The sequence below is a fragment of the Lathamus discolor genome, chromosome 2 (genome assembly GCF_037157495.1).
Source record: "Lathamus discolor isolate bLatDis1 chromosome 2, bLatDis1.hap1, whole genome shotgun sequence".
NCBI lineage: Eukaryota > Metazoa > Chordata > Aves > Psittaciformes > Psittacidae > Lathamus > Lathamus discolor.
In genome coordinates this window covers 152,381,465-152,400,486 of record NC_088885.1, presented here as the reverse complement: position 1 = coordinate 152,400,486, position 19,022 = coordinate 152,381,465, and the positions used below count along the sequence as shown (strand labels likewise).

The 19,022-nt window shown below is 41.2% G+C and overlaps 1 protein-coding gene across 1 annotated transcript in view; it reads right to left on the bottom strand.

The window, feature by feature from the left end:
- Positions 1–19,022, bottom strand: part of TG (thyroglobulin) — a 153,076-nt gene that overhangs the window by 17,092 nt on the left and 116,962 nt on the right. The window contains exons 42-45 of the mRNA XM_065668978.1: positions 12,467–12,631; positions 11,571–11,738; positions 4,458–4,639; positions 175–282 (exon numbers count right to left, since the gene is read on the bottom strand). Of these exons, the coding sequence (XP_065525050.1) occupies positions 175–282; positions 4,458–4,639; positions 11,571–11,738; positions 12,467–12,631 (623 nt within the window). The remainder of the gene's footprint in view (positions 1–174; positions 283–4,457; positions 4,640–11,570; positions 11,739–12,466; positions 12,632–19,022) is intronic.

Below are 19,022 nucleotides of genomic sequence, written 5' to 3'. Positions count from 1 at the left end.
GCATTCCTATATAGTAAAGAGAGAAAAATAATCTATTAGAGCTCAATCCCTCCTCTGCTAATCTGAACTCTTTATGTGAGGTACCTACACCTACTGATTTACTCCACAGGGTGTCCAAACAGCCCTGTTTTTGCAAACCCTAAATCCAAGAAACAGTAAAATACACCTCCTTACCTGCTCTGTGAGGAGCTTTCAGGTACATGGTACATGAAGACATTTCCTCTGGAGGTAGCAGCCCAGTGACTGGCCATGTTTATGATGGGACACGTGATAAACTGGTCACTGATAGAAAAAGAGGAACAGGGAACAGACACAGTCACATAATGGAATAAAGGAAAGAAACCCCTCCTCAACCAATAGACGTCTCTCTATACTGACTGCCTACTTTAAATCTCCCCAAACGGCTCATACCTCTACCTTCCAGCCCACTGCAGGAAAACACATTCAACCCCTACAAACGCTGAAAAGCTTAGAATTCACTAAAATTGCTGCATTATGGAGTGTTGAACAATGATAATGATACGAAATAAACCAGATCTGACAAATGAGTATCCTGGCCAAAAGAAATATTCACATTTTAGTCTAGTTTATGGGAGCCCATGCTTGTAATAGTATAAAGTTCCTTCTTATGGAAGCACTAGGTTGCAATGGCATCTACTAAAAAGACATATATTTCCTGGGTTAAGGATCAATAACATCATTACTACATTTGGATCCATGTGATTTTTGGGGGTAGAGTTTCCAGAGCTGGAAGTGGTAAGAGACCACTTTTGGAGATACCCTGAAGGGCCTCTGGAAGGGCTCATCAACATGGAGAATCTGGTGTAGTGTGTCTGGGTGAGAAAGGTTAAACAAGAAGAGTGCAATGAGATAGTGAAATTATAAGTTTATCACCAGGTATTGCAATGCAAAGGTACGAGTGATGCAAATGTATCTAAACCTTCCTAGCTCCAATTGCCCCAGAAAATGGTGCTGGAAGGTTGGTGAGCAGGAGCTAAAAGGAGCACAAGCAGTTCAAGAGGGGCAGGCAGAAAACAGGACACCTTACTGCAACATATCTCATTATGATTCACCAAAGCAATATTATATGTACACATATCACCACTTCTCATTCTACATGTGCCCGAAGACTCAGCACAGTCTTTGGGTGTTTATATATCCACAACTACATGAGCACACACAAGCGTATCTGCTGCGGAAGTGGGAGGTTTCAATTCTCAGTGTAGTGAATCTGAAGCAGTAGCTGCTCCTTCAGACTTGCAAGGTAAAAAAAGAATGACTGATGCAAGAAAGAACAGTGTCAGAGAAGCATAAAAACACATTGCTATATTTAACTGGTACGAATATGAAAGGCACTGTTTGGGTAATTATCTTGGTTCATCAGAGTTTATTTTAAGCCCGTCTGTGAGACCACAAGCTATGAGCTGACTGACCACAATGTTCTTTGACGGTTATGGTTGACAACACCCTTATGAAACGAAAACTACTGCTCTTCACATGCCTCCCAGTATGGGGTTTATAGGAGCAGATGGTCTTTGAAAACTAGGGAGCCTTTGGAGAGCATTAGCTCTCGAGAAATGTTTTGAGATACATTTCACCACTTAGAACTGATTCTCAGTTGGTGCTATGGAGGGGGGAGAAGTCAGCTTTTCTGAGGAAGTAAAGAAACAAAACTGAAATGGCTGTTTCTTACAGGCATGGCATACCAGAGGCTTTTGTTGGGGTATTTTGTTTGGTTTTTTTTTCCTTTTATTTTAAATAAAAGGAAATAAATAAAAGGAAAGAAAAAGAAAATTAAACTTGGTTTATGCCTGGGAAAAATACCAGACAATTGTAGCTAAAACAGTTTTAAAGTGGAAGTATTTTAAAACCACAAGATATACACAATGTGCATAGTTTATAACAACCACTTCTGTTGCTTTCTCACACTCTGTAACCCTGTTAAAGCTTTAGCAGTCAGTTATAACTTCCTGACACAGAACTTTCCTCAGGTTACACATTTATTCTGGTAGTAATTTTTTATTCAAATAAATACAAAACCACAACAAAAAAGAGAAAAAGCACACAAAAAGCTCTCTTCTGCCCTACATGTATGTTGTAGGTCACTGTTATTCTGTAACTGCTGTCTCCCCTCCCATTCTGCTGTAGCTGGAGTGATTTCCAAAGTGTTTATAGCAAAGGATTATCATCAGATGTCCTGGTTTCACTACTTATCCTCCTTCTTGCTCATGGCGACTCTTTAAGACGTTCATGTCTTTCCTTAGTCAAGTCATTTGCCTTATACCATAAACAAGCAGGTAATCCCTATGCCCAGGAGGCTGCTGCAGGGCTCTCACAGGCTGAGAGCAGGAGGAGCTATTTGTGTATCACATCCTGCTGCAAACAAGTAGCTTGCTGGCCGCTGTAGCTTTGCAAAAGTTAGTATTTGCACCACACTGAGCCCTGGGCTGAATATGGATGATCAAATGTGACAGCCCTGTGTTATACCAGCTTCTGATGGAGGTATCTCTGGATAGGAAGAGGAGTAAAAATTCAGAGGTTTTTATGGCTTAAAACTTTACTGATCTGACTAAACAATTATAGCCCCATGGGTAACAGTGGTGATGGAAAGAGACTGAAGATAAGTTCTGGCTTTAACGCGCATGGACCACAGTACTTCCACATGCACTGCATGCAGTGGCCCCAAATACCACAGTCATGGGTGGCCTGTCCCTAGGACAAACTTTATAATGTCACCTTTATAAAGACCCCATATCCCTGAGGTCCAAGTACTTCATCCGTCCCCACTCTCTTCTCATTAAACACCTTGTGGTATGCAGGGAAGCGGTGGAGTCAGCATCGCTGGAGGTATTTAAAAGACATGTAGATGCAGTGATTAGGGAACATGGCAGCACCGGGTTAATGGTTGGACTTGATGATCTTAAAGGTTTTTTCCAACCTACATGATTCTATGATTCTGTGAAATGCTGCATGGTGTGAGACTCGATAAACGGCACAAAGCTCAACCCACGGCCTTTTGACTTGTTTACTCCATGACCTCAATGCACCAGCACACCTGGACCACCCAGAAACCTTCCCCAAACAGATCTGGTCACCACTGTCTTGTATCAGATGTTTCCAAGTGAATCTTGGCTCCTGTTCATCTCCTGCTCCCTGAGGCTCCCCTGGAGAAACTCTGGAACTCTGCAAGTTGCCCTGCAACTCTGATGGAGGACTGAAAGGAAAATCTTGTCTCTAAAGTCTCATGGAGAGGCTCACAGTAGGCCAGAAAGCTCCACCATGCAACTAGGTCTCTATGGCCTACCATCAGTGTCATGACTGCTGTGTTCAAGAGAGCAATGAACTCTTCAAACCGACTATTATTCAGAACTGATGGACCTTGATGCCATAGCCAATTAAAGATTGATGCTATGCATATAGACTAGGTGGTGTGAACATGGCCCACCGCTCATCTTCCACTTCCCAATGGTCTCTGCCTGCAATGCTTCAGGGCAAAGGATGGGAACATGCATGCTAGAGGTAAGTTGTTCATGTATCTGATGACATTTCACCCCGACTACTTCCTTCATAAGAGGCCTGGAGGCACTGTGAGTCTGCAGTGTATCCTGGTGGACCAAACAAGGTGAGAGTCAGAGTTGTGTGCTCTCCTTTCACCTCCACAAGAAGACTTCCTACAGAAGCATCCTATTGCCCAATTCTGCTTTCTCTCACCATGGGAAATCATACACAAAAGGAGCAAAATGTGTATTGGATGACATTATGCAGTCACTGTACACTGCCATAAATGATTACACTAGGGTCAAGAAAATACAGGAATAAGTTTAAGGGGATTCTTCTGCCCATGGGAAAAATGGAAATTAGCAATGGAGAGAATGGGGTTGAGAACCACTTTTTCTAAACATTCACAAATGCTTCACCATTTTACACAGGATACCTTTAGGGAGCCTGATGCCGTGAAGACATTTTTTTTACAGGTTTCATAATATAAAAATTAATGTAATTGCTGAAATCAAAGTTTTCAAATCTGACCACTCTCCAAGTTTCCAAAAACTAGAAGTAACTAAATGTATAATTAGGTGGCTATGAATAAAAGCCAGTCTGTTAGTTCTTCTACTGTCACAGGGATGAGAGGACTCAAAGAATAGTTGATACAGAGTATACAAACAACCAAGTAATCTCTGACATGAAAATGCTCACAGAGAAGCATTAGCATTCTGAATTCAATATACAGGTTAGGAAAAGATTATTCAAACTTTTTACAAGGCATAAAAGTAATTTCAATTTCTGTTTACCAGTTATATTGGAAACCTCCTGGAAAATGAAATCATATTCCCCATTGCATGTTCATTTACATAAGAATCACTCAAGTTTTTCAGAATATAAATGCACACTTGAGATAAGCAAAACAAACCTTGCTTAACCCCAATCATGCAGCTGTAGTAGGATGAGTTTCTTACCGGGTGGCATTTTCCAAAGCTCTGGAAAAGGATGAATAATCATCAGTTGAGTGTTCGAGGGAGTAATACCACGTAGCTGCACCTTCAATGAATGAGTTGGAGTCTTCGCCTCCTAGAGAATTTTGCAGAGCCTGATAAAAGGCTGTTTTGCTGTTGGCTCTTCCTTGACTTTCTTCAAATTTCTAAGAACAAAATGCATACACGGGATTTACAAAAAACACCAAAAGATACATTTTTAGTGGAACAATATAGGCTCAGATCTCCGTGCTGGAATGGGTTGCCCAGGGAAGTTGTGAATGCTCCATCCCTGGTGGTGTTCAAGGCCAGGTTGGCCAGAGCCTTGGGTGACATGGTTTAGTGTGAGGTGTCCCTGCCCATGGCAGGGGGGGTGAACTGGGTGATCTTAAGGTCCTTTCCAACCCTAACTGTTCTATGATTCTATGATTTTATGATTCTATAATACCTGCTTTAGGCCTTGAAAAGAAATCATCCTCCTCCAAATCCCAATGCCAGTAGCAGCCATGACCTCCAAACATCATAACCCCTAGGGCCTTTCAGTGAGACCTACAGTGAAACACCCTTCTGCTGTGATATGTGGTCTGAAACCTTTCCTAACATGAAGCCATTTTCTCCAGAGCAGAGTGCCCATGTCACCTCAGAATTATCAATAGCAAAGGGACCACCTTCTATGCCAAACCACACACCTGATCTTAGTTAAGACTGCCGGAAGTTTTCAACATATCTTCCTTTGGGTAATTGTTTCCTTTTTTTTTTTTTCTTTTTTTTTAATGATTTATTTCAAGTTCAGAAACAGAGCAACATCCTGGGAAAAAAGGCAACCTGAACTTCCCTGTTGATCAAGTCCTTCCTAAAGAGGGCACCTTGCAGGTGCACACTGGCTGGAGCTTGGTATAACAACTCCGGAGAAAAAGATCAAATAAACTACTTCTATTATTTTGGGCAGTCAGTCTGATGCAAAATAGGCTGGTGCCTGCCTGGTCCAGTTACCATAGCTGCTTTACTGAATATATTATTTTGATGGCTTACAGCTGGTTTTCATCATGCTGCTTGAAGGTCTTTCCACAACCCTATACTGAAAGTACAAAGGGAATAATTACTTTTCAACAGGTTCACAGAAATGAAAGATGGAAAATAAGTCCCCATCTGCTGAGGCCAAGGCCTGTCCTTATTGACATATTCTAATCCTATGTGCATTTTGATTAAGTGACTTTACAAGGGATTTCAAAACACTCCCAAATATCCCAAGGTCTAAAAAGATTTTGGCAATTTCTCTGGTATTTGTAATAAATTCTTTTTGGCTAAATTTTGGCCCATGCAATGTGTAAAGAGTCACACGGTGCCAGCTTTAGTAATACAGCTGCACTTCAGAAAAGATTTGCAACTCACACATGACACGTCACTTCATGTGCAAAAATGCCACATATGAAATGAAACTCCACAGCACACTTGCCTGTGAAATCATTCAGTTTAAATACAGCAAGGACACGTATAGTTTTCTGCAATAAACACAAATCATCCCTGAAGACTTGACTGAAAGTTCACTGAATTCTAAGCAATCTTTCCATCAGCTTTGGCATCGAACAGTTCAGGTCCATATTAACCAGCAGAAGCATTGCTGCTGTCTAATTGGGAATCTTCCATTTGGAGACTGAGGCTGGTGGATTTGGCTAGTAGTTATGGATAAGAATAGAGACTTTTCAGCATCAGTGCAGACCCCAAGCTCTTATGTGTAAAAGCATTGCTCTGTACAAAGCAACACTTATGCAATGCTTTCATTTTATTGTTTTGATTTTTTTTTTTTTGTTTATTTTTATGGATTTGTTACCTTATTTTGCACCTTCCATGGATACTTAGAAAGAGAAAAAAGTATATAGGGTATTGATTATGTACCCTAGGAACCGATCCTTCACTGGCTCATCAAATGCCAAGCATCAAGTAAACATTATGATTGAAAACCACTGAGAGGGAGATGGATCATCACACAACACATGGTTAAGCTGAGAAACTCCTTGGCACACAGTTTTGTTGATGCCGAAATTGTTCAAGTTTTGAATTAAAGAAAATAAAAAAGAAAATAGGTTGATGGTTATTAAATAAAGACTAATTCAGGTTAGGCAGTCCCTGGGCTTCAAAGTGGTAGAGGTTTGGAGAGCATTTAGCCGAAGTATTAGATTCGTTTACCCTATTCCTACAAATACCCGCTCTTAGCCACGGCTGAAAACAGCATTCTGTGCTAAGTGGGCTTTTAATCTGACTCAGTGCAGTTGGTATTAGGTTTTTACTGTGCCTATGTACTAGTTTCTGTGATGTACACACTGGGTTCTGTGATTAAATACCCCCCAAAATTCTGGTGACTTTTCTCAGCAGTCACTGATAATAGAGTGGGGTCCCTGAGGTGTGTTGAGCCAGTGAAAGAGGACACAAGAGGCAGAGATGGATGAGAAATAGAACTGGCATTTGTAAGACATCTTGGGATTTTTTCATCCCAGCCAGCACTAAAATAGCCCAACCTGAAACACGATTTCTCAAGTATCACTTTGGGTACAGTGTAATGTAATTTAAACATCTGATTTCAACATGAAAGCACAAAACAAAGCAATATGTTAAAAATAAAACCCATGAAAGGGGTTTAATAAAGCCCATAAAAGGGCAAAGCATTTTAAGTTATCAGGAATTGATTCAATTTGACCAGATTTCCATGTCCAACAAATGTTTCCCATTGGAAAATACATGACCAAGGAACAATTTTCACATAGCAGTAGATATAACAGCTGCTACCAGATTAATAGAAGCAGCTGCACATTATGTAAAACAATTTACATTCTGTTAACCTTTAAGGAGGTATTAGCAGCTGACCTTAGAGTTATAGTGGGATTTTCAACTTACTTTAGAAAGTAAGTAAGAAAGTAATTAAAGACAGCAGGTGTACAACTTTCTACTGTTCTGATTATGCAAAGCTGTTCTAAACATTGCCTAAATGATGAGTTAAATAACGCTTGCTGCTCTTGCTGCTGCAGCGTAGCTGGTGGAGAATATGAATGAATCCGGCCCAGTGTGTTATTTAAACACACTACTACCTACTGCAGTAGGTAGTACAAATATTTACATCTTCCAAGGGGCAGAAGGTACTTTACTGACAAACCAGAACAGCGGTAACACCAACAGGATATGTACAGATTTTAGGTCTTCAATGGCTTTTGATATATGTCACAAAAGATGGTGAGAGACCTGCCAGCCATTCAACAGAATCTTTCAGGGATTCCAGCTAGTTGCAAGATGAAGTAAAAAGCTGATATCAGCCCATACTCCTCACTGATGACATTTATTAGGACACTGCTCCCCTGGTTATTACAAGTAATATACATATATGTGCCATCTGTTATATGTTGCTGAATACCCTTATCCACAAAGAAATTAACTGAGTCCAAAATAGTACAGAATGGTCTGCATAGATCCAGTTGCTTACATGAAGTACATAAACTATATTTCTATCTATCTCTTCACTCCACTATCTTCTGCTTCTGGGTTCTGCAGCCAACTAGATTTGCACTAAGGAGGGAGAGAAAAAGGAAAACACATATATTTAATGCCAGTAGGAGCCATTAGATCCTCCCACCTGAGCATCACTTATAGCACAGGGATAAAACTTTGTCCATTGGGAATTGAAATCCACATTTTTAGAGGTTTCTGCTCAGCTGCTCTAATCTATGGCTGCTCAAAGCTAATATCCCTCAAGGTCTGTCATGGGAATTGCAGTTAACAGGTTTGGGCTCAACCGCTCCATATGTCACATAATAGTGCATTATGGTACCACTTGCCATTCCCTTAACAAACTCTGCTTTGTTTCTCACTTAGTTTCAACCATTTGATGGCTGCACTGGAGACGAGTACAAAGTGCTCCAGGAAGTGGTAAATCTGTCTCAGTTCACATGAATAAGCATTCAAGTGATTGTCATAAATGGTCATTTCCATGGGCAAGACATTGAGCACAAATGTTCAGCATACTCTCTGCTGCAAGCACCACTGGGACACCTCAGCCTTCAGTTGTAAACAAATCAAACATACATGTTTTGCTAGCACATAAGTGGTGCCTTCTGTCTTTCTATTTCATTTTTAATAGTAAGGGCTTTAAAAGGCATAAGCACAGCGATGCAGTGGGAATACAGAGACACCCAACGCAGCAAAATAAGCCCCCACAGAACAATATGGTGCCAACTGGATTTATCACCTTCAGGTCTGGCTACAGTCTAGAGGTTTTACTCTCAGTTGACTGCTATGAGTTTCTAAAACTTGCTTGCAACTCCAGTCTAAGGTAATAAGATTCACATCACATCTCAAACTTGCTTGCATCTAAACGGCTAAAAGTGTCTCCTCACCATTTACAGGGTCACTATTAACAGAGCAAGACTGGAATCAATAGAGCAAGACTTTGTGGATTTTACAGCACAAATTCCCAGGAACAGGTCAGCAAGGGTCAACTTTTTCTGTCCCCACTCTTTGCATGTGACTACACTGACATCAGTCATCCTAAAGGGGATGGAAATGAAGGACTTTGCCAATTCCATACTCTTGCCAGAGGATCTTTTAAATGCTCTGTTTACCTACCCAAACACATGCATGGTTCTTCCTTCTACAGAGCTGGAGCACATCCACAGATGGATTTTCACCCCAGGGAGGTTTGGTCCCCTCTTTGTAGAACTGATTAAATAACCAGGTAGCAGCCAGAGGCAAGGTAGAAACTATTCTTTGGCTCCCCCAGTTGAGTTCAGTGCTCTAAGCCCTCCCACCTTCCTTAGTACACCAGTAAAACCAGCTTTCAGTTTTCCCAGAAAGGTGCAAGTCAGGTCTACCTCAAACAAACTCAAATAAAGTAGAACACTGGGATATAGTGTGGGTTGTCTCAAATTCTTCTTCCACGTCTATTGTAGGGGAAAGGACACTTAGCACAGATCAAAGGCCCCCTATGACATTATGACAGAGGAAACGGAGCATAGACTTCTCAGTAACAACCACCACCAGCACCAGTTTCTGACACTGTAGCTAAATATGTCTGTGGCCTACTCAGGACCTTATCATCTGACTTTGACTGCAACTATGAATGGTCATGGCCATGAGGTACAAATGGTTTCGAGATAGAAAATACATGTTCTTAAATAGCTCAGTGACAAAGGAAGCATTACTCTTTCCCAGCAATTAATACACTAACTGCATGGACCAGGAAGAAATCACAAACCTTCAACCTTGCAGCAGGTATGTAAGAAAACAGTCTCAATAATTTTTGAGTGAATACACATTGGTCAAAACAGTCATACTCTCTCAAGCCCTAAATACCTGAAGACACAGGAAAATAGAGGAAAATGTGCATAAAGTTCTTACTGAGAATATGAAACCAGCTTAAGGACATCAAAAGGGAGCAAATAAAATATAACCACCTGCCATGAATATTATGAATTTTCAGGAACAGGATGGAATCTAATCTATAGCCGTTACACCAAGTAAGGTAGTTACTATTATCATAGCTAGTAAACAAGTTAACTATCCTTCTAAGTGAGGATAGTTAAACCCCTGCTGAAGGAGATTATATGTTCAACAGTAAGAGATTTTAAAACAGGTCTCTCAGGATGAGGTGGATTTGACCATTTCTTAAGGTTCAGTTGCACCAGTTTTTGAGCCCCAATCTTAGCTTCTTTATTTAAAGGCTTGCAGAAAGTATTCCAGATTTTCTTTTGGAAAGGCAACATTTTACTGCTGAGCCCTCAGTTATGGGGTTTTTCCTTTTCATTTCAACCTGACAGTGCTGGCCTTTAGCACTTCTGTCTTTCATTAACATTGTAATTTGTTGCATAATTTCTCATACATCATGGCATTTTATTTCGGTTTCAGACAACTGTCATATGTGGAAATAGTGGTAAAGGAAAGAATTTCACTTCCTAGTCTTTATCACATAAGGTTACTGAGGTTTATTCCCCTCTCACAGGGTCTGGATCATTATCTGCAGACTGCCAGCATCACGGTCCATTTCCTATGCCTGACTTCCTCTTTTAATTGATTCCAAAAGAGCAACAGACATGAAATAAGAGCAAGAAACTTCTGATGGAGACTAAACAAGCAACATGAACTTTACTCAGATGGGTCAAAAAGCCTTCTTTCAAAGGCGTAATTTTGCCATTATTTCTGAATTAAACTGGTTTATGTTTTATTGGCTACCAGCAAAGAGAAGCTGGGATTGACCTTTCACTGCCTCCTAAGGGAAGAGATTCACACAGTTACAGAAAATTAGCAACAGACCTGCAGCTCACTTAAGCAACCTTCAAAATAATTCCTGCCATGTTGCATTCTCTTACTGATTTCTTGTCATATGAGCACATTGGAGCATTTGATCTAATTTGTTAAACAGGGACATGCTATCATTCCCATCGTAGAGAAGGACAGATAGAAACCAGAAGGACAGATAAAGCCAGAAGGTTCACAAGAAGATTTAAAATCCATCTGGGTAGAACTTGATGATTTTGAGGACTTTTACATCCAAAGTACAGAATGGATGCAATTCTTTTTGATTTCACCAGTCTATGCCCTGAATCCTTAGCACACACATCAGGCCAGTGCTATTCTTGGTCATTCCTAGGCCATAGTCAGAATGATCTTTACAAGAAAATATACTTCTTTCAGGCAAGAGAGAAAAAAAAAAAAGCCAAAAAAGAAAATGTTGGCATGGAAAAGACTTAGTCCTGCTGCATGGTGGAAACACTTAGAATCAAATTATGAGCTTCCTTTCTTCCTTGCGAGATAAAACTGAGAATGCAATAGAAAATAAGATTTTAGAGACAGTAAAACATATTGCTGCATATTAATACATGCTAAATCATTGCTAATCTCTGACCTCTTCATATCTCAGTAATGTCTATCAATAAATATAATAATGCATTAATCAGCTTAAACAAGACGGCCTGGAGATGGGCAATGCCTTTGCATATTTGCATGTAATTCACCAATTGTAGAAATGGAAAAGTTGTGTCCTGGCTTCATATGATAATTGCCATCACTATAATAATAGTAACACCATCAGTTCATTAACAGTGAGTGTTTTCCTACCTTAATGGCCTTAGCTCTGCTGATCAACCCATCTTGCTGAGCACTTCCAATGAGCAGATCTACTTTTTGAAGTTGAGGACGCTGCAGGGCTTTAGTTAAAGGCTCCTGAAGGTAAATTCCATCCGCCACTGGACCCCAGTACTGGAATGGGCCGCTTATAGCTAGGAGCTAGGTTAGCAAAAAAGTAATAATATTGCATTTAAATTAGTTTACCCTGGTGATTTCCATTTTATTGATGCTTCTGTCAACTGAGTTGATAGCCTTCAAGTGAACAAGTGATCAGAAAGTGTGAACTCATCATTGGCAGGAATCAATGCCTCTGCTGACAGTCTCAGTAGGTGAAGCGGGGTGAATAGGCCAAGAGAACTACAATCATAAAATTATTGTTTTAAATTAGGGATTGGCTCTATGCTGGTCCTGATTGGAAAACGTATTGCCAGCCAGTGTTTTAATCTGTGAGTAAAGGATCCATCTCCAGAAATACGTATACTGCAGCTTTCACAAATCTCCCACTTCAGAGCGCTGACATCCCTCCCCACTTCCTTTCCTGCAAACATGAAGGTTTCTTTTCAGAAAATCTACAAACATTTGATTCTCCTAAAGTAACACCCAAGGGCAGATAAGAGGGGACTGAAAAAGGCAAAAACTATATTTTGATTAATTTGGGGAAATGTAGTCAAAGTAGTGTAAAAAGAATTGAGTCTAGAGGAGAATCTAGCTGCAAGTATTCATAGGTCAGAGGTAGATGACATGGACACCAGCATCACTCCACCAAAGATAGTCCTGTTCTTCTTTCACAAGGATTCAGATCAGTTTGTTTCTTAAGCTTCCTCACAGCTTTGTGTCAATGCAACTTTCTGATTCCTTGCCAGTGGCATGTATTGGTTGTGGTGTACCTTAGTCTGTGCGTCATTGAGGACACGAGCAGGCAACTGGCGGAGGCAGGCTACAATTTCCTCACTTGTGGATGAAGGACATCCCACATCTTCAGCCAAGACTGCTGCTTGGGTCTGTGCTCTCCTCTTAGTAATAACAGATGCTGGAGAAAAAGCTGAGCCTCCCTGGAAAAGAAAGACAGTATCAGTCAACACATGCTGTCAAAGCATCTAGTACCCCGGTGCAGGTAAAAAAAGATGAGAAGCAAAATCAGCCTAGTTGCAGAATGTAAAATGCTGGTATTTAAATCATATAAAGCAAGTTCTAATGATCAAAGCAAAGGAGAGGAGGAAAGGTTTGGCTGTTTCCATCTCTGCCATGGTTATTTTGGAAGATCTCTGAAGTCTAAAACCGTGTCATGTTATGTCTAAAACCAAGTCATGAATCTTTATGACAATTTTGCTGGAAGGAGAAACATTCAAACAGGAGCACATAGAAAGAAGCTGCTGTGAGGCACACCTCACAGGATAAGGGTGAGAGAGTGGATAGTCCATCTTACAAGAGGAGACTAAATAGAGTTTTACTTTCTTAACTGTGATAAACAAGAACTGAGAGCAGGCATGATCATTCTAAATAAATCCATGAAGAAAAACTATTCATAAGTTAGGACTTGCAGGTACAAGGCCAAATGGGCATTAACTATTCATATTGAGTGACAACACATTTAGGCTAGAAATGGTAAGATAGCAAACCCAAGGAGAAGTGAAAGCTTCGAAGAACTATGAGCAGGGATTGCAGGAACAAAAGACTAAACCCAGCTGCAGAAGATTAAGAGTCAGACCACATCAAAATCAGAGCATAGGCTACAGTCCAGTCTCTATCCCAAACTCTTTGTTTCTTTCCTACGGCTACTCCAGCATGGAAGAAGTCCTCACCTAGAGAATACGGTATAATATTGTTGAGTAACCATGAAAACTACTTATTGAAAATGCAGATAAATTAGCATAAATCTGGTAACATCTCATCTAGAACAAAAAGGCTGGAATAGCTCTGACATGGTTCAAATGACTAATTTCCAAACATTTACATCAGTTTACTATAATAACTGCTAAGATTAGCTTCTGACTTCTAAAATAACCTAAACCCTAGATGCATGGTATGAAAGATCTTGATCTACTCAGACAATTAACTTCTTACTGAATTGCACAGCTACAAGCCTGAAAATGCATAAACCCAGGAGCAAATCAAACCAGCAAATCTTTAATTTGCAGTAGTCTCAAACCTTTGTGCCCTAAGAATCTTGTGCAGCCCTGGCCAGTACCCACAGTATTTTCATATTTCCAACAAGCAGACCCATTGATACTGATAGGACACCACTGCTCACAACTGGGGGAATCGGTTTCAAAAACGGATTAGAAAGAGGTTATCATTTGGACGTAGAGACAGCCTTTTTTACTTCACTGCATGTAGAATGTCCAGTGCTACTGTCTTCCTGAAAGGTTTCTCTTCCTTTTTAAGGGATCTGGAAAACAAGCATTGTTATTAGCTTAGTGACTGAGATGCAGATGATTGCCGATGAGCAAAGGAAAAAGCTAATGTTGTCAGTCCTGGGCCACTAGAACAGCTTTCTCTGGTTTTAGAGGGCAGAAGAACTAAAGAAGAAAGAAACACTACTTGGGTTTAATCCTCACTTCCAACCTTGATTTAGATGAGAACTAGAGTGAGCAATGGGCTTTATCCTCATGTGGGATTTGTGGTGGCCTATTTCGTGTTTGTAAGGCACGGTATTTGCCAGCTGCTGACTGTGTGCACTGACTCAGTTGGTCATGAGAGAGAATGAAAAGTATCCTTGATGAGAGTAATTCTCTGTGTGGGTGAGCCCCCAGGATGCAGAATGAGAAGGCTGTTTTTTTGTCTAGCTTTTGGAAGAGCACGTCCATCAGAACTAGGATGAATGAGACTAGAAAAGGTATAACACTTCTTTCAGAATCGTTGAGTCATAGAATAGTTAGGGTTGGAAAGGAACAGCTTTTCACTTGGAGCAAGTGCTATAGCAGAGAAATAAGACATGGGATGGCACAACATTCATCCAATAATTTGGCAAATGTGCTCTTCAACATCAGATCCGAACAGGCCCAGAGTATTTTATCAATGACCATTACCGCTAAAGAGTGCTCATTTCAAACAAAACAAAACCAAACCATAAAAATTAAAGGGTTTGAATTTCCCAAAGTCTGAAAGCTTCACAGTTTGGAAAGTGGCAGTTTCTGGAAAATGGAAATTCTGAAGTTACCTTATCAGAAGCCTGACTTGAGTAGGTAGAGTATTGAGAGCAGATGACATATAGAATCCAAAAATTCACTGGGACAAATTGTCCCCCAGGTTTTCTCTGCAGAGAGAGCCTGGATGAGCAAATATTAATGTCACAACCCTGGGTACGTATGGTCTAGCACTAGATATGTTCCAAGCTTGATGAGTAAATGAAAACCCCAAAACTTCTGCAAATGCATTTGCTAGGTGAGGAAAGTTCTTGTTTGGAGCCTTACTCTAGTTGTGGATATTTTCTCTTCATTGCATGAGTGGTTAGAACAGGTTTATGTGCTCTTCTTTATTCTATTTTTTCTTTTATTTTCCATGGTAATGGCCACTTCCTCAGTTAGGGTTTTTTTTACAACCTCCGCATTCAGGAAGCATGTCTTGTGTTTGGGGTTTGAAAGAGATGTGTTATCCACTACTGTTATTCATGTTCAACTTTTATTGGGACTGGAAGTGGGTGACAGAGGAACTCGGGACATCATGCAAGCAGTATTTGGAAACAATACCATTATATTCCCTCCCCTGGTACAACAGAAATATGTTCCAGGCTCTGGAAACAAAGCTCCTCTTACTGCAGACATTAGGCAAGCAAAACTATACCGGTTCTCTGTTTTTCAAATTCACATCACAATTGAGGCTCATTATTTCCTCATCCTCACCAAAGAAAATCAGGAACAAATAAGTGAGAGCAGAAGCTGGAGACTGCCCAGAACTAAATTTCTTCCTTTTTGAGCCTGCAGTTTTCACATTACAAAGCAATCTTCCCTAAATACTGTAGCCACATGAGAGGCAGGCTCAGGACACATAGGATAACATAGCTGCACTCAGCATTTCCCTCTTTCCCTATAAAACCATAATTTATTTGTGTGATTAGTCCCAGCAACCAGGAATGAAGGAGTTGTGTGCTTTAAAAAATAGGACTATTTAGGCAGAAGCAGAAATAGCAGAGGGACTGTTCATTTCCATTACATGACACCCATATTACCATCAACATGACAGAATCATGAATCAGGAAACCAAAAACCATGAGATCAGCTCCAAAATAACAAACACTCTGTTCTTTTTGTTGCTCCTCTGTTTTTCAGTTCTCCAGGAATTCTCCTGTACCTATGATCATGAGAACTAAAAATTCACTTTTAAAACTAATGGCTGATATCTTCAGATAATTGTGCAGAGCAGTTTTCTGAGAGCAAACCTCTAAACAATAGGGGATATATAACAAAACTATGACTGTTCACCATCTTGCTGTCACAGGCTATTTCCTATCTCAGCATCATTTAGAGGAGCTCGACAGGGAGCTGAAGCCACATACAGTTCTTGTTTCAGGAGTCCTTATGGATTGACCCACTGTCATCAGAGGAAGTTCCAATGACATTTTTGACAACCCCCCAGTTGAAAACGTTCAGTACTGTGCTGCTGAGAACTAGTTGCAGCTGTGTTGCACAATCCACAACAGCAATATTATTACACTGTCCTCCTACATTCATAGGAAGAGAGGGAAGATTACAGTATTGGCTAATAGTACCTACTGTAACAGGAGAAAGCATTGTGAATGGAAGGCAAAGCCTTAGTTCAGTGACCAGCAGTTTTCCAAGTGTTTATTTCTCTTTTCAAAACTAGAGGTTAAGCTAGACAGTAGAAATTCAGATACTAGGAAATGTTGCAGCTCACAATGGTGAGAAGCTGATAAATGAAAATCAGTATTATGTGAAGAATTCCTGCTTTGTTGTCAGGCTGTGATCAGCTGAGTTGAGGCTGGTACCTCTTCCAAATTTCTCTCTTGGGACATCATAGCTCACAGACCTGCACTGGTGCTGTCCTGTCCATCCTAATTCTTCCTCCATAATCTTTTGCTACTATACTGATGGGATAATAAAAAAGGAATATACGACTTGTATTGGGTTTGTGTGGCAAGGTTTTGATAGTGGGAGGGCTCCATATCCAACAAAGCCAATTCCAGCCAGCTCCAAGATGGACTCACTGCTGGCCAAGGCTGAGCCCATCAGTGATGGTGGTAGCACTCTGGGATAATGTGTTTAAGGGGAAAAAGAGCCTGAGAAACTGCAGCCAGAGACAGGAGCAAGAATATGTGAGAGGAACAGCCCTGTAGACCTCAAGGTCAGTGCAGTAGAGGAGGATGTGCTCCAGCCACCAAAACAGAGATTCCCCTGAAGACCATGTGTCCTGGGTTCGGCAGTAGCAGTCATTTTTCTCCTTCTTAGTAGCTGGTGCAGTGCTGTGGTTTTGACTGTCAGCCTGGGAACAATGCTTGATAACACCGATGTTTTCAGTTGCTGCTCAGTCATGTTCAGGCTGACCAAGGACTTTCTGAGCCAAATGCTCTGCCAGGGAGGAGGGGAAGCCGGGAGGAAGCAGAGACAGGACACCTGACCCAAACTGACCAAAGAGGCATTCCATTCCACAGCACGTCATGTTCACTCTATAAACTGAGGGCAGTTACCCGGAAGGGCTAGATCACTGCTCTGTTGGGCTGGGTATCAGTCAGTGGGTGGTACTGTATTCCCTTCCCTTGTTATTTCCCTTATCATTATTACTATTGGTGGTAGCAGCAGTGGTTTGTGTTATACCTTAGTTACTGGACTGTTCTTATCTCAACCCATGGGAGTTACATTCTTTCGATTCTCCTCCCCATCCCTGCAGGAGCAGGGGGAGGAAGTGGGGGGAGCGAGCATACAGCTGCGTGGTTTCAGAGTGACAGGCTGGGCTTAAAACACAACACCATGTTGAGGCAGGCTGTGTCCCTGAAGGCCAGGGACGTCCATGGTGGAGCAGACCCCCTGCAGCCCATGGAGGTCCATGATGGAGCAGATATCTACCTGAGCCCTGGGAGGACCCCATGCTGGAGCAGGGGTAGAGTGTGAGAAGCCCTCCCCCGGGGAGGAAGCAGCAGCAGAGACAAGAAGATAAACTGACCATAACTCCCATTCTCCATCTCCCTGTGCTGCCAGGGTGGGAGGCAGTAGAGAATCTGGGAGTATATTTGAGAGCCCAGGAAGAAGGGAGGGGTGGGGGAAAGGGGTTTTAAGATGTCATTTTTTATTTCTCCATATCCTACTCTGATATCATTGGTAATAAATTAAAACAATTTTCCACAAGTCAAGTCTGTTTTGCCCATGACGGTAGCTGGTGAGTGATCTCTCCCTGCCCTTATCTCAACCCGTGAGCCTCTTGTTGTATTTTCTCTCCCCTGTCCAGTTGAGGAGGGCAGTGATAGAGTGGCTCTGGTGGGCACCTGGTGTCCAGCCAGGTCGACCTACCACATTACTGCAAGTGCACCTCTGTCTCCCAACATACCTGGAAAAGACATTTGCCAAATAAGCTGCTATGGTGAATGTCTTAATTCCTCATTTGCTCTGGAAACTCACTTCTGCAAAGCTTTTCAAAACTGATTCACAACAGATCTAATGATTAGAAACTTCACTGCAGCTAGTTTTTATCACCCACACTCTGTAAACCCCAAACCTCCCTCTCCTCACATCGTGACCTCTGGTTTTTCCAACCTGTCTTGAAACTGAAAACCCTGCTTGAGCCACATTCAGCTCTTTGACACATGCGCTGCCTTCAAATTAATGCAGTTTCTCTGATGGCTGCAAGGCTGCAGGCTCCTTTTGAAGTAGGTTTTCTGTCTGCCCAGAAGCACGCTCTAGACAATACAAACACCAATAACAGTAACGCCACCCAAAAAGTGAGATCAAAAAGTATGTAATGAAAACGGTCAAACGAATGAAATGCCCTGATTATTCTACTTTCCCCAAAGAGCCATCTCTACAGTAATATTCTATTTATTAAAGACAGGCACTTCTCCAGGCTCTGATACATAGAGTTCCCAGCCAGAAATATCTGTCAGGCCATCTGGTTTGACCTCCGGGATAGCCAAGGCTCTTCCATTTCCTGACTGCTGAGCTCAAGTGCTTCCTATCACTTAAACACGGCTTGTATTCGACTAAAGCCTGTTCTTGAATCAAGCATTTAAGCTGGGCTGAGAGACACTGAGAAAAGGATACCGCTATCTTCTCCTCTGCACTTTGAGTCTGAAGATAAACACCCCACTGACAGAAAACTGCACCTTATTTCTGTCTGGGGATATCTTCAGTTTCAGTTAATATCAGATTAAAGAGTCTGCTCTCCTGTTTTTTCTCCCTGCAAATAAGCACAAAGTGTCAGCTAACTCTTCTTTCCAATTAGTTTAACAGATTAGTCTCTAAAAGACTGAAGTTAAAGTATTTTCAGTTGTTTTCA